Source organism: Abramis brama (genome assembly GCF_963993115.1).
Source record: "Abramis brama genome assembly, chromosome: 12".
NCBI classification, from domain to species: domain Eukaryota; kingdom Metazoa; phylum Chordata; class Actinopteri; order Cypriniformes; family Leuciscidae; genus Abramis; species Abramis brama.
Window position 1 is genome coordinate 36,217,604 of NC_139974.1, and position 24,139 is coordinate 36,241,742.

The following is a 24,139-nucleotide window of genomic DNA, read 5'->3' on the forward strand; positions in this document are numbered from 1 at the left end:
ATGAAACTTTCCCAGTTGATTACCTATATTAAGATGAGAAAAAAATGTATTACAAGTTTTCTGTAATTTAATTTTTAAATTTGCAAACTAGGCAATATCTAATTAAATATGCGCTAATTTGCATATCTTTTAAATCTGCAAATCTTGCAAATCTGCAAATCTTGCAAATCTGCAAATCTTGCAAATCTGAGTATTGGATAAAGCCAGGTTAAAAATTATTTTTTCATTGTGTTCACATATTAGATGGGAGAAAAATTACTGAGGGATTTATGGATATCTACTTTTGTTATCCTGTAAATCAGAATATACTGTCAATAGCCTTAAAAAAATGATTTTCGCCATGTTTTTTGGAATAAAATGTTATATAAATCAGGCTAGGAATAATATATTTACAAATCCCTCTGTATATGTCTTCATAATATAACTAGGTACAAGACTGGAGAGTTTGGTGTATATAGGTGCTACTGAAGTGGAGATTTCGGACTTGGAGTATGAGAGAAAAGTCATTTTGAGAAAATGGCCTTTAAAGATTTATCATCAGCCAATGAGATTGTGCATTCAGCCCTTTTACTTTCACAAATGGTTGCTGATAAAAAGGAAATGACCATATTTGGATCCAACTGTCAGATCCAAATATGGTAATTTCCTTTTTTTTAACTAGCAGATCCCTCAGTAATTTTTTTCCCATCTAATATGTGAACACAATGAAAAAATAATTTTTAACCTGGCTTTATCCAATACTCAGATTTCGTTTTTTAAAAGATATGCAAATTAGCGCATATTTAATTAGATATGGCCTAATTTGCATATTTAAAAATTAAATTACAGAAAACTTGTAATACATTTTTTTCTCATCTTAATATAGGTAATCAACTGGGAAAGTTTCATGGTGATATCTGCTAGTTAAAAATTTGACTCTATTCACCTATAGTGTCTGGCCTTAAACCTTAAATTTAGTAAGTTTTGTTTTGTAATTGTTCAATAAAACCATTTTTATGTGGTTTTTGTATGGACTTGGAGTAATTTTTACTCGAAACTAATGGCTGGGATAGATTCGGCACCCCTAAAAACCCCTAGTTAGACATCTCAAAAGGTAATATTGAAAAAAAAAAAAAATTTAAATTCATTATTTTTACCCAGGACGTCTGGGCACCCCAACTTTGATTGCCTCTCCAGGCGTTTCCCCGAGGATTTGGCCGTGGATAAATTGGGAGGTGTTACTAGACACCTATAGGAACACATGGTAAAAATAGCTATTGGTAAGAAAATGTTTTGCAGATTGGCAAAAAAAAATCCTAACTTTCCCTAACTAATTCCATTAGAAAATATCTCTTTAAACCACCATAAACCGTTTTTTACCAGATCACGTCGTTTTTGCTAGAAAACATGCAGTTTTACAATACATAGGCCTACAATGTCTAGTAGTGATGATTGAGTGAAAAAAAACAAACATTGCATTTGAATTCGAGATGAAATGGAAGTTTCTGGAATGAGAAAAATGTAGTCCCGCCCTCGCGCCAGTGAACACGTCAGAGGGAAGGGAAGTTATTTTAATGAAAGATTACGATCATGAATAATAAAAAAAAATAACAATGATGTGCACAGATGAATAATTTATTATAAATACTGCAATATTCCATGTTGGAAACTTTAATGACCAAATAAGAGGAGAAGGCGCCCTCTAGTGAACATGTTGCTGAACAACCGCTAGTTGGCAATTATTCAGAAATTCTCTCTGCACACTGAGAGCCACCGACAGCACCAGAGACATGTAAACAAAAGGCGAATTTCATAGATTTTGGCCTTTAGACTTAAGGTAAAATCTGCAGAAATGGGCAAGCGAGATAACAGAGTGGTAAGTAAAGGTAGTTTACGGACTTGTATTCCAAGTAAAATAACCAAGAGGCCTTTAAGCCGCAATGCTAACGCGTCAAAACACTTAACATTAGTCAAACATATTAGCCACGTCCACTCTCAGAATGAATGAGTAAGCTCTTTAGACAGTTGATATAGATAGTTTTATGTTTTCAGTCTGACACGCTTGCAAAATGTGGCTATTGCTTAGATAGCAGGCTAGTATGGTTAAGGTATGTGGCTCAGACATGCTAACTCAGCTAGCACATATAACAGTTATTCCACTTAAATGTCCCTTTATACAGACAAGTTTGCTGCTGTCTTTCTGTTGAGCATGTGAAAAGTATTGCATTCGTAGTTTAAACTGATAAAAAGTAGTAGCACTATGCAGTTATTTTAGCAGTGCATGCTGAAGGGTGTTTATCAAGTCTCTGTTTTGTACTTTTTCAAAGGGTGTGCTCGTTGGATTATTAATGTTGAAATATGATTGTGTTTCAGGCGTACTTGAATCCAATAGCTGCTGCCAGAGCCAGAGGACCTGCACCCAACACCGGAACCACCATTCAGGATTATCTCAGCAGACCACGGCCATCATGGTACTGGTCAAAACTGATGATGAATCGGTTGTGGATATGATTTTGATGGCATATTACTTTATGCGCATGTCTGTTTGTCTTGTATGTCAGGGAGGAGGTAAAAGAACAGCTGGAAAAGAAGAAGAAAGGCTCCAGAGCCCTGGCTGATTTTGAGGACCGAATGAATGAGGTAGATGTTTTGTTAATGCATTTTATAAGTCAGTGGATTTCCAATAGACTTAGATCTAATGTTTGGATCATATGCGCTCTCTCTCATTTTTCTCAGAGATGGAAGAAGGAACTGGAGAAAAACAGGGAGAAGGTACTTGGTGGAGGTGAAAAGAAAGAAAAAGAAAAGGAAAAGAAGGAGGTAAGAGTTGGTGTACAGTCAGATTTGATCCCAATTTCAGTGGATTTCATCCTACATCAAAAGTGAGAAGCAAAACAGGATTTATGATGGCAGAAACTGACATGAAAATGTTCTTGCAACTGAAGAGCGTCACATTTTTAAACATTAAATAATACAACATCAGATATTGAAGATAATTAATTATATTAATATTTGAGTTGTTCACATTGTGCTTGAATTCAAGAGGAAGTGTGTTTTTAAAAAGAGGGATGCGTTAGGCATATAGACATTTTATAAATCATTCAGAGGAACATTTCGGAAAGTGTTGTATGCTCACTTTTAGGATCTTTCTTTGCATGTCTTTATAAATGAGGCCCCTGGTTTGTTGTTGGTTGTCTGGTGGTATCAGATGTTTATCTGATATTTATCTTTGTGATTTCCAGAAAAAGAAGAAGGAGAAAGAGAAGAAAAAGTCCAGTAGGGTGAGGAGAGCTCTCCATTTTCATATCTTGAGCAACTGTAAACCAGCAATTAATTGATAATGGAAAAGTGGAATATTAGTTTTAAATAATGTTCCAAACTGGAAAAGGCATGTGCTTTTGTAGAGTATTCAGGATCAATCTGCTCTGTTATCCACAGGGTCAGTTTTAAGTGACTTAAAATCTAACAAATTCTGCATCTGTTGTATTTGGTCAAGCATTCCTCATCTTCCTCCTCCTCCTCATCGAGTTCTGATTCCTTCTCCAGTTCCCCCTCAGACTCTGAAGATGATGTAAGATGATGTCTAATATGCTCGTTTATTTGCTTGCATTGTTAAAATGACCATGCATTATCCCTGAGCATTCTCCTGTTTACTGCATTTTCAGGATGATAAGAAAAATATGAAAAAGAAGAAAAAGAGAAAAAGATCCTGTGCCCGGAGAGCGTCTGATGACTCTGACACGGAGTCCGAGACTGATAGCAGGGTATTGTTGGTTTATATCTTCAAGGAAAAACATAGTTTAAAAAGATTGGTCTTGTCAGTTATGGAAGTGTCTGGCTTAACCGTAAAGGCCCCGATATACTTAAAGCAAAATTGAAGAACTAAGTTGTGTGACGTCATTTTGAACAAAATCAGGCCAAAAAAAAAAGTTTGTTTTGGGAGTTTGAAACAGCTCGTTAAAGCAAACTTTCCAGAAATGTTCGCTCTAGCTGGTAAATGCCTTCGAACTGGGGCTCTGCCCTATTTGACGTGGAAATCTTCTTCGGCTCATCATTACTTCTGTTCAGTCTGTTGAGGTCAGACATGAACACGGTAGAAAATTAAATTGTAAATCTAATAAAAAGCGACACTGACTGTTTTTTCATGTTTAATACTGTAAAGTTGCTTCATTTAAAGCAATCTTTTAAATAAAGGGCTATAAATAAACATGATGTGATTTGATTAGAGTGCTGAATGGAGAGCTTGTGCAAACATCCACATCACTATGATCAGATGCTTTCTTAACTTGTTTTCTCACCGCTGTCATTTTTATTGTGTGTTTATTTTGTTATTGAGAGGAAAGCGCGCAGCACATATTTCCACATTCATCTTAATGTCGCTCTCAGCAGCGCGGGCGGCGTCATGCTCGCTAACAGTATACCGCTGCAAAAGGTATTTCAAACTTCTTTTTACATCTAAGCGAAGAATGAAAAAGAACTTTGGCGTGAGTATATCGGGGCCTTAACTATCCACAATGTATTACACATTATTCTAGATTGGCAGCTTTTGTAGAAATTGCTGTTGATTTGTCTTCATGAATATTCATTTCCACTGCTGAATTAACATAAAAGCTCAATTGCTGGTGATAATGAAGATATTTGTCAAGACTTGATTCCTGATGTCTTTTATCTCTAGGAGTCATCCAAGAAAAAAAGGAAGAAAATGGATGGAGAGAAAGTCAAGGTACTGAAAACTCATTTTTTTTTAAAGTGATAGTTCACCCAAAAATGAACATTCTATCATTAATCACTCACCCTCATGTCGTTCCCAACCCGTAAGACTTTCGTTCATCTTCAGAACACAAATGAAGATCTTTTTGATGAAATCTGAGATCTTTCTGTCCCTCCACTGACAGCTACGCAACTACCACTGTGACGCTTTAAAAAGTTCATAAAGAGATCGTAAAACTAATCCATATGAATTGAGCGATTTAGGCTTTTATTGACATATAAACATTCATCAACTCACACATCAGTTGTGGTAAACCGAAGTTCAAGCATGTTCGCTTGACGTGTGAGAACCAGTGAGGTTCATTCTCGTGTTACGCAGGTTCGGTTGAGCTTCTGTTTATGTTCGCTGATCAATGTTTAAATGTGAATAAAATCCTGATTTCAATCTGTTCATCATATAAAGCGATCGAGTCTCTTCAAAAAATTTGGAGTAAACCGCTCAATTCATATGGATTAGTTTTACAATCTCTTTATGAACTTTTTGAAACGTCAAAGTGGTAGTTGCTGTCAATGGAGGAACAGAAAGCTCTCAGATTTCATCATAAATATCTTCATTTGTGTTCTGAAGATGAACGAAAGTCTTACGGGTTTGGAACGACATGAGGGTGAGTGATTAATGACATAATTTTCATTGGTGAACTATCACTTTGAAGACATTAAAGAAATAAAGAATGAAATCACCCTCAATTTCAAACACAAAAATAGAGTTTTTGATATATATTTTTTTCTTTCTAGTATAACAACAGTTCATAGTACCATATCCGGCATATTAGATTAGAATGATTTCTGAAGGATCATGTGACACTGAAGACTGGAGTAATTATGCTAAAAATTCAGTTTTATCACAGGAATAAATTACATTTTGAAATATATTCAGGAAACAGTTATTTTAAATTGTAATAATATTTCTGTTTTTTACTGTATTTATAATCAAATAAAACTTAAAAATAAAAAACTTACAGACCAAAAACTTTGTATCAGTATCATGAACAAAATGTTTTTGTTTGAAAGGATGAAAAGGATGGTCGCAGGAAGAGGAAAGCTGAAAGGAGTCACTCTGAGTCTTCAGACGAGTCTGATGTAGACCGAGACGTAAGAGTGTCTAAACCCTCTGTGACCTTAATATGTGTCATTAAACTGTTTTAGCGCAGCAAATACCATGTGACATGCGAAACTCATCTGTAAATGTTTTTGTTTTTTTAGGCCGAGCCCAAAAAAAAGAAACACAGTAGTGAAGAGAAGGATAAAATTACAGTAAGTCTTCAGTGTAAAACGGCTTATCCATGACTTGGGCTTGTTTTTGCCCTTATGAGGGCAGAAACGACTGAACATGCTACCCGCATCACTCACAGAAATGTTATAAAGAGTGGATTCGCAAAACAGAACTTAAATGTAAGCCCCTATTATGCTATTTTAAAGGTCTTTTAAGATTTGGTCTTTTTTTGTTTGAGGTCTCCTACAGTAGGTTTAAATGCATCCAAGGTCAAAAATCACTTTTCTCATAATATACGTTGCACATCACCTCATTTCTCTGAAGATTCTGAAAACGGTTTGTTAGAAGATTCAGTCTCTCTAAACTCGTCCTTTCAGAGAGCCTACTCTGCTCTGATTGGTCAGATGGCCCAGTCTGTTGTGATTGGTCGACCGCTTACAGCGCATCTCGGAAACGAACCGCCTATTTCCATATCTGATTTTCAGCTCCGGAAGCTTCCTCAGCACTTGATACTCAGAGATATGAACAGTAACGATAGTGTCGGTTTTTCCGTATCAATTCGAGCCTGAGTCCTCATCCTTTTGAAGTGCAGCAAAGTGGATTCACAGCACTGAAAACAGCATCTTCTCGACATGAACAACATGAACCAAACTCTCAGCTACAGCTACAGTGTTTGAGGGTCAAAGTAGATGTTGTTCGCAGGCAGACGATGAAGACTATAGGCTGGCATTATGCAAATTTGTTACATTGTTAAGCAGGTATGTATCAGGAAGTGAGACTGGAATTGCCAGTTCAGAATCGATTCTTTCTTTTAGGAGACAATAACTTTATTTTTCTCGCACTTTGATCTTTAAAACTTTGCAGACCTTTTACATTCATAAACAGCTATATTACACACTGCATGAAAGGTAATGTTCGAAAAAGGGGCATTTTAATAATTAATGACAGTTTTTTTTATATCTTTATAGGATAAGTCTAAGAAGAAAAAGAAAAAGAAGAAGCATAAGAAACACAGCAGGAAGAAAAAGAGGAAGACTTCTGGCTCTGAGTTGGACTGAAGGGCTAGTGTGACGTCCTGCGTGACGGACGGCTGGAATTGAGTGTGAAAGGAGACGGAGCTCTTGCCAGACTGTGGGAGAATAATCCCCATTAGATATCTGTTCAAGTGACTCTTACATGCGGGTGCTTCTTGGCACCGGCCGGCACTGTGGCCGACTTGGATGAGAGGATCAAGTGGTTGGGGGACTTGAAAGGGGTTTGGGGTTCATTATGCTCGCTTTGTTTGTTTTTTAAAGCAGATGATTCTCAGTCCAAATAAAAGTCATTTACACCAATGCTGGCCCTGTGTACAGTATGTTTGTGCTGATGTGGATTAGAAATGCTGGTTTATGGGTTGTAAAGGAAGTTGAATTTGCATTAAATATTTTTAGAAAATTCTTGCTTCTGTTTTTCCCTATGAACCAACAATTGATTTCATTCTGTGACGTTAGAATGAACCAGTGTTTCCTGCACGAAAAAAACTAATCATTTTACCCAGGTTGTGAATGTGAGTTTGCAGTCTGTGTTAAATGTGATGCAATAAAGAGTGTGTATACTGTGAAAAAATGGCACAAATGACTCTTATGAGCCAGTGCTTTTAAAAGATAGTTTGAAAAGGCTAACAAACTTACCAGTTTGAGTTATAACACTAAGGCTGCATTTATTTGATACAGTGAAATATTTTGATCATTAAAAATAACCGTTTTCTATTTGAATATACATTGCCCAGCCAAAAGTTGCAGTTTGGATTTAAATAGGCAAATGCTTCAGAGTCTGACTCAAGGTTATTATAGTTTTGCATTTTTTAATTAGTTTTCATTTTAATATTTTCATATTTCCTATACATTTCAGTTTAGTTTTAGCTAGTTTCATTAATGGTTTTGTTAGTTTTAGTTTAGTTTTTATTTTGTGAACACATTTCTATATAGTTTTTAAATATTTAGTTTCAGTTTTAGTAATTATAGTTTAGCAGAGTTAATAGAACACATTTAATTTCAGCAAAGTTTGATGTTTGCAGTTTACAGTCAACTCTTGTGAAAACCTCTTAATAATAAAAATAAAATAATTGTTTGAGAATGAACAAAGAACCAAACAAATGCAACTAAAAAGTACAAATTATTCATTCATACTCATTCCTATTAAAAATGAAATCTTGTTAAACGTGGTGTATAAGAAAAAGATATGCTATGATTATTATGATTATTCTTTAAGGTTATTTCTATGATTAATCCTTTCAAACATTATTCTTGCATTGACCCATTTATGCTTTTTGTCTATTGCATCGTTTAAAATCATAGTTATACTCATATTCAAATGTTCTATTCAGATCAGACATTTATAGCCTACTTCTACTCTGACAAATGTACTCTATTTCTGGCCTACATGCTATTTGTTTTTTCCGTTAGTGTGGTATCTTGTCTAATTATATATGTGTGGTAGGCCTATCTTGTTTAGGCTAGTTTCACGTGAGATGGTTATCTTACCTGGAATTAAGGTACAGCTCTATTTGCAAAAGGTCTAGGCATGATGCAAATAATTATTTGGCCATTTCTGCTTCTTAGGGCCGGTTCACACAGAAAGCGGTTTTGCTTTGAAAAACGGAAAAAAGACGTGGGCAGTGGAATGGGGAAAAAGCGCAAGGTCTCGATACGCGTCTTTTAAAAGTTGAATTTATTTTAACTTGGGTGCCGTGTCGTGTCCATGGTCGTGTCATGCGCGAGACGCTGCAAAAGACGCGAGACTTGAGCGCAATGGTCATACATTGAAAAATAAAGTAGCGCACAGTGGAATGGAAAAAAGTGATTTTCCGGTACAGGATGAGAGCTTTTTAATTGCGAAAACCATTATTTATTTTTGCTAATTATTATTTTCTTTCAATTAGTATTTCAGTAACTGTTGTTAGTTTCGTTTAGTTTTAGTTTTTCATTTATGTTGAAATTTCTATTTTATTTCAGTTTACGAAAATGTTTTTTGACCAATAGTTTTAGTCTTAGTTTCAGTTTTCGTTTACGAAAATAACCTTGCTATGACTGGATCATTATTGCAGCAATTATGTTTGTTCGGAACAGTTCTTTTAACCATAATTAGGCCTACTGAAGTGTAGCTTTTCATTTCTTAAACAACCATGTAGGAAGACACATCATGGCCATATTCCAGGATGACAATGTCAAGTTTCATCCGGCTCAAATTGTGAATGAATGGCTGGGAGAAAGCATGAAGAATCATTTGCACACTTGAAGTGGCTCCTCTGAGTCCAGACCCTAAATTCATTGGAAGTCTTTGGGATGTGCTGGAGGAGACTTTACAGAGTGCTGGACTCTTGTATCGTCAATACAAGATCTTGACCAAAAATGTATGCACCTCTTGATGGAAATAAATGTGGTGATGTTATTTCCATCAAGAGGGGCACAAAATTTTGGTCAAGATCTTGTATTTACAATGCAAGAGTCCAGCACATCCCAAAGACTTTCAATGACAGTTTCGAACAAAATCAGGCCAAAAGAAGTTTGTTTGGCTGGTAAATGCCTTCGAACTACCATTGGTCCGTGGCAATTACGTAATATGTAGTATGTGGCTCTGGGGACAGTCGTAGACTCTTAAGTATTTGCCTATTTAAATCCAAACAGTGAATTGTTTTTGGCCGGCCAGTGTATTTTAAAATGTAATTTATTCCTGTGATGCAAAGCTGAATTTCCAGCATCATTTCTCCAGCCTTCAGTGTCACATGATCCATGATGAATCTAAATTAGTCTAATGGTAGGAGAGATTGTGGAGTGACACTTTCCCTGAAATTCATTTGTCCTTAACTGCGCAAAAGTATTCAATGATACATTAGTCTTAATCTGAGGTTTATGAGCATGATCTATTAACCTTTTTCTTCGATAGCTCTTCCACACTCGGATTAAATGACAATTTTAGGTCACTTCTGGCTATTTATGTGTGTGATAGTTCTTGAAAACATTGTGTCTTCCTGGTTTCAGATGAAACTTTGCATGTCTCTGCACTGAATGTCCCTGTGTCTGTCTCGTACTTAAACGTCAGTCTGCGCTGGTTTCACACCTGTAGCAGTATGTGTGTTTACCAGAACTTCCCTTGATCATATGACACTGTGTGTTTAAGCTGTGTACATCTGCAGTGAGTGTGTATCGGTGAGACTGTCTCTGGCCCTCAGGGTGACAGCAGTGTTTTGGAAGCTCGTCCAGGTGTATGTGTCTAAATGGCACGTGGGCGGGGCTTAGACTAGGTTCTCTCATTTCCCTGGCAAATACTGTCACCAGTTCCCTTTTCTTGTCACACAGCTTCTGGAGATTATACAGCAGAGATGGAATGTGTTGGAGTCACCATGTTTCTTCTGATGTGCATCTTATTTCTCTTCGTTCCTGGTAAGTTGATTTTTATTGCTGTTTGAATGACTATGGCAGCAGTGATGTCACACATCAAAACTTTCAGTAAATTTTTTTTTACAGTAATTTTTGGCCAAAAGTTTGAGGTTGAGCCATTAAGAGAAAGCCAATATTTTGGGACATCATCTAATTAAATACATTTAAATTTTTTGAAATTTGCAGAATAATAAATTAAAATGTCATTCAAAGTTATGTGCATATACATTAATATTTATACTTCAGGAAGATGGTGGATGGATACCTTTAATTATTATTTATTATGATGATGACTGTTGACTTTCAGCAAAAACATGCTTCTCTGCACATTAAGATTATGTCAGGTGCAGAACCTGAAAGACTGAAACTGTGATTTGATTTTAATTCTGCAATTCTGAGATAGTGTGGCGATTACTTCCTACATTTGGAAATTTTCACTTCCATTTTGAAAATTTCGATGGAATAGATTTTTACTGTGACTGTCAGTATTTGTCCTTATGTTGTTTTAAATTGAATTTTTCACAATTCCATTTCATTTTATAGGACAAAAGTAAATAAATAGATATTTAAAAACGTTAATTATTTTATTTTATTATACTGAATTTAATTTAGATTTTTTTATTTAAACAAATCTGTATGATTTCATGTTCAATGTTTTTAAATGTGGTGGGATTATAGTTTTATTATTGTGTGCTAAATTAATTTTTGAACATTTTAACTTAACATTAAGATAAGCACAGATTGTCATAATCTTAATATTTGTCCTATGTATTACTGTTGTCAAAAATCACTGTTTTCATAAATCCTTTTCAATTAATACACAAAATAAAATTATATATATATATATATATATGTGTGTGTGTGTGTGTGTGTGTGTATATATATATACAGTGAGGAAAATAAGTATTTGAACACCCTGCTATTTTGCAAGTTCTCCCACTTGGAAATCATGGAGGGGTCTGAAATTGTCATCGTAGGTGCATGTCCACTGTGAGAGACATAATCTAAAAAAAAAAATCCAGAAATCACAATATATGATTTTTTAACTATTTCTTTGTATGACACAGCTGCAAATAAGTATTTGAACACCTGTCTATCAGCTAGAATTCTGACCCTCAAAGACCTGTTAATCTGCCTTTAAAATGTCCACCTCCACTCCATTTATTATCCTAAATTAGATGCACCTGTTTGAGGTCGTTAGCTGCATAAAGACACCTGTCCACCCCATACAATCAGTAAGAATCCAACTACTAACATGGCCAAGACCAAAGAGCTGTCCAAAGACACTAGAGACAAAATTGTACACCTCCACAAGGCTGGAAAGGGCTACGGGGAAATTGCCAAGCAGCTTGGTGAAAAAAGGTTCACTGTTGGAGCAATCATTAGAAAATGGAAGAAGCTAAACATGACTGTCAATCTCCCTCGGACTGGGGCTCCATGCAAGATCTCACCTCGTGGGGTCTCAATGATCCTAAGAAAGGTGAGAAATCAGCCCAGAACTACACGGGAGGAGCTGGTCAATGACCTGAAAAGAGCTGGGACCACCGTTTCCAAGGTTACTGTTGGTAATACACCAAGACGTCATGGTTTGAAATCATGCATGGCACGGAAGGTTCCCCTGCTTAAACCAGCACATGTCGAGGCCCGTCTTAAGTTTGCCAATGACCATTTGGATGATCCAGAGGAGTCATGGGAGAAAGTCATGTGGTCAGATGAGACCAAAATAGAACTTTTTGGTCATAATTCCACTAAACGTGTTTGGAGGAAGAAGAATGATGAGTACCATCCCAAGAACACCATCCCTACTGTGAAACATGGGGGTGGTAGCATCATGCTTTGGGGGTGTTTTTCTGCACATGGGACAGGGCGACTGCACTGTATTAAGGAGAGGATGACCGGGGCCATGTATTGCGAGATTTTGGGGAACAACCTCCTTCCCTCAGTTAGAGCATTGAAGATGGGTCGAGGCTGGGTCTTCTAACATGACAATGACCCGAAGCACACAGCCAGGATAACCAAGGAGTGGCTCTGTAAGAAGCATATCAAGGTTCTGGCGTGGCCTAGCCAGTCTCCAGACCTAAACCCAATAGAGAATCTTTGGAGGGAGCTCAAACTCCGTGTTTCTCAGCGACAGCCCAGAAACCTGACTGATCTAGAGAAGATCTGTGTGGAGGAGTGGGCCAAAATCCCTCCTGCAGTGTGTGCAAACCTGGTGAAAAACTACAGGAAACGTTTGACCTCTGTAATTGCAAACAAAGGCTACTGTACCAAATATTAACATTGATTTTCTCAGGTGTTCAAATACTTATTTGCAGCTGTATCATACAAATAAATAGTTAAAAAATCATACATTGTGATTTCTGGATTTTTTTTTTTAGATTATGTCTCTCACAGTGGACATGCACCTACGATGACAATTTCAGAACCCTCCATGATTTCTAAGTAGGAGAACTTGCAAAATAGCAGGGTGTTCAAATACTTATTTTCCTCACTGTATATATATATGACATTTTTATTTATTTAAATTTATATAAATTAAATTAAAAAATTTAATAAATTCCCATTTTTTTTTTTACAGATTGTAATAATTACAAATATGTAATATCATATTTCAAGATAAAAATAAGAAAGTATGTATGTATGTATATATATATATATATATAATTATATATCATCTAATTAAATACATTTTAGAGTGAAATTCACTATAAATATATATATATATATATACTGTATAATATATCTTTTTTTTTTTTTACCTGACATAATCTTATGAAGGATATCGTCATAAGTCAACAGTCATCATCATAATAAATAATCATAAGTATAAATATATATGAAAATACAGTGTGTGTGTCTATATATATATATATAGACACATATATGACTCATACTCTTGTGACAGATGCTTCCTACATTTTGATTTTTGTCTCACATGATGCTTTAAAAATACACATGCACAAACATTCAAGGCTTAGTGGATTATTCACAGTCAGGCTTTTGTTAATTTTCCAGTCCACACATTTGTATGTGCATTTTGGTTACAGCGCAAATGTCTGTACTGGACCGTCATGGGATGTGAATAGCAAATAGCAGTGTTTGTTTGTGTTTTGGGAGTTGATGGCTTGCTTGTTGGTGTGAACAGCTCAATACCTAATGCCTTTTGTTGTGGTGGTCTAAGTGCGCTGTTGCTATCCCAGAAATAATCCTTGTTTGGAGACAATAAGACCAGAACAGGCCAAGCACACTTTGAGCGATAAGTGTGGCGTAAGCTCATGCACACTTTTACTTCCACTGAACCTGCCCTCTGGTTCTCTGATGTGCGTGCAATAGGGGTGTCTTTATTTATTATTTAGCGCACAACACGAGCCACACAGTTGTCTATTGTAATGCACAACATTGTCTGTCAGCTGGCCGATAAAGCGAGTAGGGGGTGGAGATGGCCGTGTTCGGGTAGTGAAGGGGTCTGAGAGCGATAGAGCGAGGGAGGAGTGAAACTGTCTATGCCTGCCTGCTGCCACACGGCCTTGCCTAGCAACCTAATGCAGATTAACATCTGTCAGTTAAAGAAGCCTACCATCACTGTGTCCATGCTAAAGAAATCTTATCCTTAAGTAAATGAGATAGTTCAATAGAGTGCAGTGCACTCTCTTTACAGCATTATCGGAGCATTACTTATGTGATCACTGATACGGAGGTCTGTATGACTTCATGTAACGTGTGATAGCTGTTCCTCACTGAGTGTTTGCTCACCGACCAGTTCAGACAAATTAGAGAGGACTTGATGTTTGATCGCTATCGTTCTGAGAAGCTGGTCAATATTTGCTCATGCAGGCTTGATCAAGCGGAGAGGGCAAAGGCAGATCTGTGTGTATGAACTTATTAATGATGGATAAATCCAGCGTCATGCTGGAATTGCAGATTATGTGAGGGGGTAGGGTATGTCTTATTCTGCAATCTTCTTTTTGTACAGTTAATTGAAGTGCCCAAGTGAACCAAAAGAGAAGGAAAACTGCTCGGATTAGCAACGGATTTCGATTAATGTTTTAATCAGCGATGTCACTGTTAATGAGAAACATTGCTTGGTTTTACGCAGTACCGTTCCACCCAAATGACCGAAAAGTTGAATATTGAGCATTTGAAGCCTAGGATGGTGTTATGTTGTACATATAGATGGTATTTGCTTTGTGGAAAGTTCAGTGTTTGTAGTTCCTTGTGAAAAAGTAGTGTCCTCAATTATGCTGAATGTGCATTTGTAGTGTACTTCAAATAATAAAAGTAGGCTATATTTTTAATAAAAACCTGTGCAGATAATATAATATTAATGAAATGAAATGCCACTGAAGTGTTCACTTTCATGACTGTTACTTAACTTTAAAGTACATTTGAAATCATTATGTTTTAATAATCTTTTGCTATGCTTATATTTCAAAGACAATTGAAGAACCTTTGAAATTACATATAAAGATGTACTTAAGTGGGTCAGAAAGTCTCTTAAGTTCAACTAACTGCATTTAATTTAAATGTAAACTATAATACATTTAAATTGAATGCATGCAGTTGCGTGTTATAAAAAGCATAACATTCAGTTTGCACTTTTATTCTTTTGTTTCCGTAATAAGTACATTTTTAAAAGTACGCTAAAGTGTATTTTTTTCCCCACAAGGGGTGTGATTTACTTTTGTTAAAATGTCATTTTTTACTCACAAAAACGGCACCACTAAAAAAAAATCAGATTTTTTTTTCACGTTCATCACAAGAGACAATAGAGCTGTTAAGCTTTTTAGTCTTAAAATCTGAGAAATGCAAGATGTTAATTTGCTACATAAAGGCATTTGAACATACATTACTTTCAAACTTCACATTTTAGCTATGACTGTTTCATTTATGCTGTAGAACAAAAGATGAAATTCTCTTTAAGTTTCATAGACCTTCAGAGGTGGACAAAGTACACAACTTCCTTACTCGAGTGAAAGTACAGATACTACTGGTAAAATATTACTCCGTTACATAGTAAAAGTTGTAAAGACCGATTTTTACTGAAGTAAAAGTACAGAAGTACTTTTTTTTTTTAAAGTACTTAAGTATCAAAAGTAAAAAGTAAAAGTCAATGCATTGTTTTATTATTGTTGCATTGTTATATGTAATACTTACAGTACCTTATGCCTCTGAATCTATGCCTACCTACCCTCATATCAATATCAAATTTATTTCTAGAACACAGTTCCAGTAGTGGGATTGAATGTGAGATTCGGACACCCAAATAGTGCCCTATTTAATGTTTTTTGTTTTTTAGTATGAATATGTTAGCCTTACTGTTGTCTATAAGCTAATGTGCTCCACAACAATGACAAAAGTCGCATTTAGAAGACCAAACCCAACGTTGACAACATCAACAAAACCAAAATCAGTCGGGTTCTAGACGCCAACCCAACTTTCATTTCCAACCAAAATCCAACGTCAATCCGACGTCGGGTTCTGACGTCAATCTGTGCACTTAAAGTGTAAAGTGTACTTAAGTACAGTACTCAAGTAAATGTACTTTGTTACTGTCCACCTCTGTAGACCTTATTTTAATCATAAATCTAAAACTGCTTTTCTGAAAAAAACATTTAAAGGGAATCCATGTTGACTTCGCCTCCAAATTGAACTCTAAAGACATTACATAAAACTAATTATTTGTGTATATCTTAAATATTTTTTGACAGTACAAGTCATTAAACACCATTTTACACTCTCTTTTGAACAGGTACAGACTCCGAATACATTTCACTGGAGCCCGTTCAGCATGGGAAAATGGGCGACTCTATGGTCCTCAGAGTTGAGACTCATTTTGATGTTCAGAATGTAGAGTTCCAGGGGACCTGGTATAAAACTAAGCCCAATTCCACTCATTTGGTCACTTTCAAAGGGAGCAATGTCATCCCAGATCTGTGCCTAAAAAACAATACGGTGCTCAATTTGCCTGATTTCTCACTATATTTTGTGCATCTGGATGAGGACACACAGGGGGAATACGAGCTGAAGATCAACATGATCCTCCCGAAAAGCTCTAGTCCAGTGGTTGTCATTAAAAGAGTAACGGTCACAGTCAGCGGTAAGAGCCGAGTTTGAGTGTTTTTTGGGTTCTCATACAAATGCAAGTCTGTTTCCTATGGAAGCCCATTTCTGCCAGATAATAAACAAATCATGCTCTGGTAAGTCATAATTATGGCATAAAATGTTGAAATTATGACAGTCAATTTAAATTGTTGAAATTATGACTTAAAAATCTAAATTATTGCATACTAAATTAGGAATTATGACTTAAAAAGTTTGAATTATTACTTAAAAAGACGCAATTATGAGCTACTACATTGAAATCACGACTTAAAAAGTTGTAATTATAACTTAAAAAGTAAAAATTATGACTTAAATGACTTAAAAAGTCAAAATTTACAAACTAAATCTAAATTATGTCTTCAAATGTCAGAATTATGAATTAAAAAGTTATGTTTATGAGATAAAAAGTCCAAATAAAAACGTACAATTACTGTTTTTTTCTCTGAGATGGAAACGGGCTGCCATATACATACATATTTCAGAGAAAATACTCTTTTCTTGTAAACACTCAGTTTTATGTCTTGTCTGCTTCCAGTGCCTGTGTCCGTCCCCATAATTAGTAAGACTCCAGAATCAGAAATTGTGGAAGACATGGACAATGTGACGCTGACTTGCTCAGTTGAACATGGGACAGATGTTCAGTTCGAATGGCTAAAGAACAACTTTTTTGTTGGTCCAAGTGACCGGCATACATTCTCACAAGATCATCGGACGCTTGTAATAAACCCTGTCAAGAAAGAAGACATCGGCCAATACGTTTGTGTGGCGAAAAACCACATTAGCAGTCAGACAAGCAAACAGGCTGACCTCAGTGTGTTCTGTGAGTATCTGTCATTCTGTTCTGGCTCATTTATCATCTGTTATCATCCCATGTGTAAATCATTACATCATTATTGCACACTGTCCAGCAGGTTCCTCCTGCAGCCTGAGAATTAACTGCTGTTTGCATTGTAACGCAAACGTTAGACATGATCTGTCCTGACACGCCTTTTATATTAAAGCAAAGATAGATGAATGTGGGTCAAACTATTAAAGGTGCAAAGCCTAATTTTTTCCTCATTAAAAAGTTTTACCACTAAAAAAATCATTAGTATTTTTTGAAAAATATGTTTAAAATCACGTACACTCACATGAGATGAAGACTAATTTCAGTAGCCTAATAAAAGCTGATTTATTTTACATGAAGAGGGTCTCCTCATGGGGGCCGCCATTTTGAAATCACATGATCAGTTGAAAAATCACTCAATTTTCCTCCTTAACCTTCGTGTTGTTGTACAATATAACTCACAGAATAAAGAAATACTATGAACTGTTTATAGTAATTAACTCTTTCCCCGGCATTGACAGAATTTTCCGTCATTTATGAGACAACGCTTCCCTGCCATTGACGGAATTTACCGGCTTTTTCGTGTTTTCACTTTTATACAGTAGGGGGCGCTGTTATGCATTTTATGAAAGAGTACTGAATCTGGATCAAAACAAGGAGCACAACAAGTGATAAAAGAACTGCTTTTGCATGTTGTAGTCTTTGAGGGAAAAAAAATGCAATTTACCCACATTCAGGTGTTGATTAAAAAAAAGAATACATTGAGCTAGAACTAGAACTTTAGTCTGGTAGAACTAAAACAAAGTAATAGAAAATTGCAATGAAATAAAAAAAATGAATGTTTGTAAAAACAAACCACTAATAATGTTTTTTGCTACTTTACCACATTTTTCAGATGGGCCTTATAACCTGGCAGTAAATTCTGACCAATGTCTTAAAACTGAAAACGTGTTCACAGTAAACCCAGGGGAAATGGTCTTTTTTGAGTGTTATGCGGACTCGAACCCTCCCAACACCTGCGCCTGGATCTCTAAAACAAAGAACGACACAGAGGTTCTCATGATCGGACCGCGGTTTGAAGTGAAGCCGTATGAGTTACCTCAGGGTAAAGAGTTCTTGTGTAGAGCATTCAACAATGTGACGAAGAAGCAGGACGAGACCAAGTTTACACTGGTGGTGGCCAGAATTACAGGTATGTTTGCTGCCACCTACTGTTTTGGATCTGAACATTAGTTCATGTTCTGTTGATCTGTCTTTACTGGGTTTGTGTTGGAATCCCAAAAACTCCTATTGATGCACATCTAAAAATAATGATGGTAATTTCAAAATTAAAGGTAGGGTAGGCAATTTTTTTCAGAATTATTATAAACAATTTTTGTCATTCTGGTTGAAACTCTGTTCACATCCTGATAGCAATCAATAATAGAAGTGCTCTAAATATTTTAAAAAAAATTACATATATCTTCTGTGTAAGTCTCAGAACCAAGAAATGTTCGTCCAATCACTGCATTCGGTCCGACAACAACTAATGCAAACCCCTAAACCTACCCTACACCCTAACCTTAACCAATGAAATCGACTGCAGGGCAGGATTTATGCTGAATAGAGTATTAAAGCAAATGGCAGTTCAGGAGATAAGCAGTTAATAAGATCATACGAAACGAGATCGCCGAGCCGGGCCGTTTGTATATCCCCAACCGGACCTCACCAGACAGTTGGACCTTTTTAGTTGCACCGAGCATCACTTATGGTGTGTTCACACCAAACGCGAATTTAATTATTTGCACGAGTAGATTACATACAAAGTCAATGCAAAGATGCGCATAGACGCGAATTCGCGCCGGGCGGTGCGAATGACGCGAATTGGGCGACGCGTTTGCCGCGAATGCTCGATAATCGCCTCAATCGCGTCTTCCGCGCAAGTTGAAATATTTCAACTCGAGCGGAAAATTCGCGTGAAGACGGTGAAATTCACCGAGTTGAGTGCGCCTCTTGATGGTGCTGTGAACCCAGACACGTCGGCGTTTGGCTTTCCTCCGTATTTGGGACTTCCACAACAAGTACAAAGCAGCAATATCCTTTATTTCAGACATGACGGAAAAATTATGGCAGAAATAAATTGTGTTGTTGTTGTTGATGATGATGTCACACTCCTTTTCGCGGGATGTTTTTATTCGCGAGAATGAAATGTTTGAAATGTTCAAACGACTAACTAGACGCGATAGACGCGAATCTGACGCTCTATTCGCGTTTGGTGTGAACGCACCATTAGAACAAAGCAATAGAGTACAACTTTCCCACATGTAAAAATAACTTTTTATTTTAAATTATTATATTATTATATTATTTTATTGTGAAATGTAAGTCAATGAGAATTGGTTTAAGCCATAACCAATGGTGCAAGTCTTTGCGAGTGGAGACCCTGCCCCCTTGTGGAGGTTCTGCCCACTTTTGGAGTTCACGCCCCATTTTGGAGATCTCTGGTCTGCAGCTATACCTACTTGTCAAAGCTAGCTTGCTATTGCTAGCCGTTCCGAAATTGCCTACCCTACCTTTAATTAACCTTTTAAATTCTTCTGACCTGATCAAACTGAAGTAGACCGACATTATTGAAGCTTTAAATAACTGAATAATAGTAATGATACATAATGTATTTTGCACACATTACAAAAATTGTCATTGCCTTTGGTGTTATCAGTTAATCTGTCCTGTTTGTTATTCCTTTGTTCCATCCATTGTCACACTGCATGGTCGTGGCAAGCTGTTTTTTGTTTTTTTGTTCTCCAGTTGCTAAGTAAATCTGTCCCACCTGTGATTAAGTCTTGCTGTTCCACTGGAAAGTAAATAGGGGCCAGCACCTGGTCTTATTGTTTACATCATTACAGGCCGTGAATTTTGTTTCAGTGTATTTACTTTGAATGCAAACATGCAATGCAAGTTCTTGGTTGTTGAAAGATGAAGATCACACACCAGATATGATTTATTACAAAATATAAAATGCAATGCTGATATATCGATCTGTTTCCAGGAAAAGCGAAATATATCCAGGAAGGGAGTGCGCTGTCTTCATTGACTTTCATCACAGTCTTCTCAGTCGTCATCATTGTGTGTATGATGTTTGTGCTCCTAAGGAAGAGCTGCCATCCAAAAAGAAGTATGATATCATTCTGCTTTCAACAATATTCATGCATCACCTTAATAATGTGTCATTTGAACAAAGTCAGTTATTCAAAAAACATCTTTTTCACTTTAAAATAGTAGTCCAGATCACTAGCAGTTCCTGCAGAGTGACTAGGTAACGCTTGAGTAATTAGTATAGTATAGTACAACTAGTATAGTTTTATGACTATATTCAGAGTAAAAAAGATGACTGATTACATCTCAGACTCATGATAATGTTCTCTATAATTTGTCAGTTAGTTAATAGTTATTAATTAGGCTAATCTCATTAAGAAATGATTGATTACCTAATAAGGAACTATCTCCTACTGATTAGTTATGCTTGTTTCTATACTAGTTAATAGTAGTAGCCGAAATGTAAATCTAGTGCTAGATTAGTCCTGCATTACTTCCTGCATAGTTACTTATTAATGATGGTCCATTATTCTAATGTTACCGAAATTTGTCAACACAGGACAGAAAACGAATATCTGATTTCAAGGGCTCTTTAATTATTCATTTAGTGTTTGTCAGGCTTTATTTAAACTGGCCACAGTTACTGAGACAGAAATAATGTTTAACTGATTTTATTTTTTCTACAGTGATAAAGACCATCTACAAGCGGTAAGAAAATTATTCTAATTTCTACAAGCATGTGATAAATGTATTGATTTCTGTGACGTCATTGATGGATTGATCCTGTCCTCCAGGCCTACGACAGAGCAGAGAGGACTGCACCGCTCCGGTACGTTTACTGCACGCCTCAGACTATAATATACCTGTGTTGTTAAGCACTGATGTGTACACTGCCTCTCTGTACAAACAAACTCCCCAGTCCCATTAACATTACAACCATAATCATATCTGCTTGGTTTCTGTCAGCATACGCTTTAAAAAAAAAAAAAAATTCCACCTTGCTGGTTTGGCTTTACTTGGCCACGTACACTGTCACTCCCTTTTGAAAATAAATAGGATATTATTACGGTAACTACTTACTTTCTAAAGTAAACTAGCGTGCTAGTGAACTAAAAAGGTGGATAAAATGATTCATACGCTGTCTAATGGAAACAAATAGCTTTTAAAACATCGCATAATATAGATCTCAGTAGAAGTTAATGGCAAATAAAGTAAACATATTTATATTACTTGCCTAAATTTAGCTTTGTATTATATATACACTAATCTGAATAATATTTGCAGGTCATGAAGATGCAACTGAAGACTTTGGCATCTATGAATTTGTCTCTGTCCCTGAGAAAATGGATTCAACACAGGTAGAAATAATCACTTTGCTATTTTGCATGGGGAGTTTTGCCCCAGATCAGTTTATTATTTCTTCCCTCTGTTTTCCAGGCATCCTGCAGGTCTTTGGCACGGCTCGATTCAGTCAGAGATTTGCATACCACCATCTATGATGTCATCAGACATGTGCCTGAAACTCCTACACTGAGTCTTTTGAAATGAGAGAGGTGGATGGTCACGTGTGCTCAGATGTAAAGATTAAATGCATTTTACTCATTATTTTTTGTGCCATTTTTTCCCAGTCACACATTTAAGCACGTCTTTTGCTTTACAGTTATTCATTTTTATACTTCCTTTTTATACTTCCTAAAATCTGAAAAACATAAACTTGTGCTGGGCACTTTTTTGTTTTTATTGTCTTAAAAAATATATAAGAAAGAGAACCATGAGATTTTATTCTGTATAGCAACATGCTTAATGAAAAACTAAGAGTATTTATATATAAATACAGTTGTCGTCTTACAATCGTTTTTTCTTGCATAATAAATGTAAATATGTATGCATTTTGTACTTTGAAACTGTATTTTTTGCACACTGCAGTGTATTCTGTGATATTGCTCATTACATTTTAGAGACGCCACATTTCATGTTTTCGAATGTAAAACAGACATCATCTGTCTGTTTTGTTTTCTATGTTGCACCTGTTCACATTTTAAACACAGATGCATGCATTCGTAATTTCAAAATAAAGGTTTTTAAAAATATATTTGCATTCTATTTTTTTTTAATTAAATATAAGATATAATATAATATAATAGTAAATTAACACATTATATTTAAATGTACAAGAAATATCAAAGTTACTTTCTTTTTGCAAGTTACTTTGTTCTCCCATTTATTGACTGACACCTCTCATGTTTCCATGTTGAGAGAAACCAGGAGTGAGTGCAGAGGTGTTGTGTGCGCTGTGTAAACATAATGGTTATTGCCCAAATGAGAAAAAGAAACCGCAAAAGTGATGTAATGCATTACTTACCATAAAGTAACTGAGTAATGCAATAAGTTATTTTTTAGGGAGTAACACAATATTGTAATGCATTACTTTTAAGTAACTCTCCACAACACTTTAGAGATAATGTCTTTAAAAATTTAAATTTTAGCTCAAGATTGTTTAGTCTCTTTTTGCTTATTTGTGCATCAATAAATGTGTTTAAAATTTAATAAAGATCATTAGAATTTTTGTAAGTATGGTAGTGTGCACATATTTTGCTGATAAATTACATTAAAGGTTAGTTCACCCAAAAATACAATTTATCCCATAATTTAATCTCCCTCAAGCCATCCTAAGTGTACATGAGTTTCTTCTTTCACCCAAACACAAGCAGAGTTAAATATCAAGCAAAAATATCCTGGCTCTTCCATGCTTTACAATGGGAGTGAATGGTACCTTAAATTTTGAAGCCCCAAAAAGCGCATCCATCCATCATAATAATCCATAATCCATACCATACGGCTCCAGGGGGTTAATAAAGGCCTTCTGAAGCAAAGCGATGTGTTTTTGTAAGAAAATTTTCATATTTATAAAATATAATCACTGGCTTCCGGTAACAGCCGTATGCGAGTCTAGTTCCGGTGGAAGAGTGACCTCTGACCCGACGCATGACGTAAGATGTAGGAGTTAGAGTAAGCTTTGGTGAGAGGAGACGCCTCTCACGGTTAAAACAACTAGGGCAACGAACTCAAGCTCCTCCGACATTTCTCTTTGAAAATTCTTGTTTTAGACTTCTCATTTGTGTGCTTCTGATTCGTGACTCTATCCTCTGTGCTTCCGCGTTCATCAATACGTCATGCGTCGGGTCAGAGGTCACTCTTCTGCCGGAACTAGACTCACTTACGGCGTTACTGGAAGCCATGTGATTATAGTTTATAAAGTTCACTCCCATTATAAAGCTTGGAAGAGCCAGGATAGTTTTTAATATATCTTAGATTATGTTTGGCTGAAAGCAGTGAGTCATGTACACCTAGGATGGCTTGAAGGAATGGGATCATTTTAATTTTTGTGTGAACTAACCCTTTAAGCACTGATGGGTATTCTTCTACCCCCAGAGAGATTGTCTGATAAGCGTCGGCTATTTCCTGAACAAACAGGCAGTGTTTCATAAAAGGAGGAATTATAATATGACTGTGTTTCTCTCCTCTGTTTCTCGGGAAGAGCAGCAGTATTATATCAACAACAGCTCTCAGCCTGGGGGAGGAGGAGGTGCCACTCCCTCATTTGACTGGGAAATCATCAGCACTTTATTGACGGAAAACACTGCTCTCTTATGTGTGCTCATATCAGCATAAACAGCCAGTTAGAGAGACTCGTCTCAAACACCCACGCTATAGAATATTTATGGCAGGTAGCTCATATATTTGCTGTAAACTAAT

General features: G+C 36.2%; 2 protein-coding genes across 2 annotated transcripts; both read left to right on the top strand.

Annotated features, from left to right (window-relative positions):
• Positions 1 to 1,683: 1,683 nt before the first annotated feature.
• fam133b (family with sequence similarity 133 member B) lies at positions 1,684 to 7,392 on the top strand. The gene is made up of 11 exons (XM_084130503.1): positions 1,684 to 1,855; positions 2,353 to 2,450; positions 2,541 to 2,619; positions 2,716 to 2,799; positions 3,222 to 3,260; positions 3,476 to 3,550; positions 3,645 to 3,743; positions 4,655 to 4,702; positions 5,761 to 5,841; positions 5,953 to 6,003; positions 6,931 to 7,392. Exons 1-11 carry the CDS (start codon positions 1,832 to 1,834, stop codon positions 7,018 to 7,020), a joined length of 768 nt encoding a protein of 255 aa, XP_083986629.1. The 5' UTR covers positions 1,684 to 1,831; the 3' UTR covers positions 7,021 to 7,392.
• A 2,711-nt stretch (positions 7,393 to 10,103) lies between these two features.
• Positions 10,104 to 22,466, top strand: hepacam2 (HEPACAM family member 2). The gene is made up of 9 exons (XM_084131354.1): positions 10,104 to 10,383; positions 16,130 to 16,477; positions 17,018 to 17,302; positions 18,204 to 18,500; positions 20,337 to 20,462; positions 21,070 to 21,091; positions 21,178 to 21,212; positions 21,668 to 21,741; positions 21,821 to 22,466. The coding sequence occupies exons 1-9, from the start codon at positions 10,323 to 10,325 to the stop codon at positions 21,929 to 21,931; spliced, it is 1,359 nt and encodes a 452-aa protein (XP_083987480.1). The 5' UTR covers positions 10,104 to 10,322; the 3' UTR covers positions 21,932 to 22,466.
• Positions 22,467 to 24,139: the final 1,673 nt, after the last annotated feature.